Below are 2500 nucleotides of genomic sequence, written 5' to 3' on the forward strand. Positions count from 1 at the left end.
TGAAGCTAATGGTAATCGTGAAATGATAATAGTGATAATAAGAACAGTAATGAAATATGATCATATGAATTTGAAAAATAATGACGATGGCAATAATAGCCATAGCAATGAAAAAAAAAAAATCGACAATAAAAGAAAGACAGTCACATTACTTCCACAATCAGGAAAGAAATCAACAGAAAGCTCACCAATCCTTGGAGGAGTTGACTGGCCACCTGACTCTGTGAGTACTGCGAGAAGTGCGTCCTGTCGGGCTTCGAGAGGTTGTAGTCCCCTACGGCAGGCGGCCGAAGGAGTCTCCGCTTCACATACTCACGAAGACCCGGGTCCTCGGCTGGGAGGAGAGGGAACTCCTCCGGCAGGCGTACTTCGCTGGCTTGACTGGAGTCTTTTAAAGTTAGCAAGCTGATGGATTTTTCTGTGTGAAGTATTGTAAATGAAAATGAAAGGTTAAATACGGTTCCGCAACACCTTTTTTCTTTCTATTCCATGTATGTTTTCATTAGTAGTCTGCAAAACGGGAGGAATCGCATTACCCATCAGTGCCATTTCCTTCGAAAAGTAAAACAGCAATGCCAAAATTCCGATTATCGCGGCAATTAGAATTGGGCGATCTGTGAACCTCATTTTTCAACAGTTTTTTCCTGCAACAGAATAATTTGTGGTGAATTACTACACAATATTTCATATATATATATATATATATATATATATATATATATATATATATATACATATATATATATATACATATATATATATACATATATATATATATATATATATATATATATATATATATATGTATATATATATATATATATGTATATATATATATATATATATACATACATATATGTATATAATATATATATATATATATATATATATATATATATATATATATATATATATATATATATATATGTACATATATGTATATATACATGTGTACATATATACATACATATATATATATATATATATATATATACATATACATACATACATATATATATATATATATATATATATATATACATACATATATACATACATATATATATATATATATATATATATATATATATATATGTATATATACATATGCACATATATACACACATATACAGATATTCACTCCTCCGCGACGAAGATCTCAACATCGACCAAATCAATAAACAGTTCAATGACATAATAAAAGAAGCTGCACTTGAAGTAGGCGGAAAGAACGACAATCGAAGCTCCAGCAAGCTCTCGGTAGAAACTAAACAGCTTATGCAAAAACGTAGAGACATGAAAGTATCGTCAAATAGGGACAAGATAGAATTGGTTGAACTAACAAAGACCATAAATAAAAAGAAGAGGGAAGACGTACGGAAATTCAATACTCAAATAATAAATGAAGCAGTGATTTCAGGTACCAGCATGAAAGCAGCTAAAAGAAGACTAGGAATAGGGAGAAATCAAATGTATGCAATTAAGAAACCAGACGGAGAAGTAACACATAACAAGAATGAAATCATCAAAGTAGTGGAAGACTTTTACAGGGATCTATACAACTCAAACGAACAGCCACAAATAGAAGCAAACGCGGTAACTAGCGACGTACCTAATATCACAAAAGAAGAAATAAAAAGAGCACTTAAAGGCATGAAGAGAGGGAAAACACCAGGCGAAGACGGAATTAGTATAGACCTCATATTAGATGCAGGAGACATCGCAACAGTGAAACTAGCCAATCTTTTTAACAAATGCCTTCTCAGCGGAAAAACTCCGAAAGCCTGGAAAAATGCAACAATTATCTTGTTACACAAAAAAGGCGATAAAAAGGATTTAAAAAATTACCGACCCATAAGCCTCCTTTCGGTTACTTACAAACTGTTCACGAAAGTCATTACAGCTCGCATCTCTGACAGTCTGGATTCCAGCCAGCCTAGAGAACAGGCAGGCTTCCGCAGCGGATTCTCAACAACAGATCACATCCACACGCTCACCCAAATAAGAGAAAAAGTAAACGAATATAGGAAACCCCTGTGTATGGCATTCATCGATTATGAAAAGGCATTTGACTCTGTACAAATACCAGCAGTATTAGGTGCTATTCAACAACAGGGAGTTGAGGAGGTATATTGTAATATATTGGAAGATATATACAAAGATGGGACAGCAACCATCAAACTCCACACAGAAACCGATAAAATACCAATTAAAAAAGGCGTTAGACAGGGCGACACCATCTCACCAAAGCTGTTTACAGCCTGCCTCGAGGAAATATTCAAGAAACTAGAATGGGAAGGGAAGGGTATCAAAATAGGAGACGAACACCTAAACAACCTAAGATTTGCAGACGACATTATTCTCCTTAGTGAATCAGCTGATGAACTGCAGCAATTAATAAACGATCTGAATAGAGAAAGCCTAAAAGTCGGACTTAAGATGAACAAGAAAAAGACTAAGGTTATGTTCAACAGCAGAGTCCCACTCAAACAAATACATG

At 34.2% G+C, this 2500-nt stretch overlaps 1 protein-coding gene across 1 annotated transcript in view; it reads right to left on the reverse strand.

The window, feature by feature from the left end:
• Nucleotides 1-646, reverse strand: part of LOC138867995 (uncharacterized) — a 7065-nt gene extending 6419 nt beyond the window's left edge. Inside the window, exons 1-2 of the mRNA XM_070145440.1 lie at nt 537-646; nt 189-418 (exon numbers count right to left, since the gene is read on the reverse strand). Of these exons, the coding sequence (XP_070001541.1) occupies nt 189-418; nt 537-627 (321 nt within the window). The 5' untranslated portion in view covers nt 628-646. The remainder of the gene's footprint in view (nt 1-188; nt 419-536) is intronic.
• Between the last annotated feature and the right edge of the window lie 1854 nt (nt 647-2500).

This window comes from Penaeus vannamei, chromosome 33 (genome assembly GCF_042767895.1).
Source record: "Penaeus vannamei isolate JL-2024 chromosome 33, ASM4276789v1, whole genome shotgun sequence".
In the NCBI taxonomy this organism is placed as follows: Eukaryota; Metazoa; Arthropoda; class Malacostraca; order Decapoda; family Penaeidae; genus Penaeus; species Penaeus vannamei.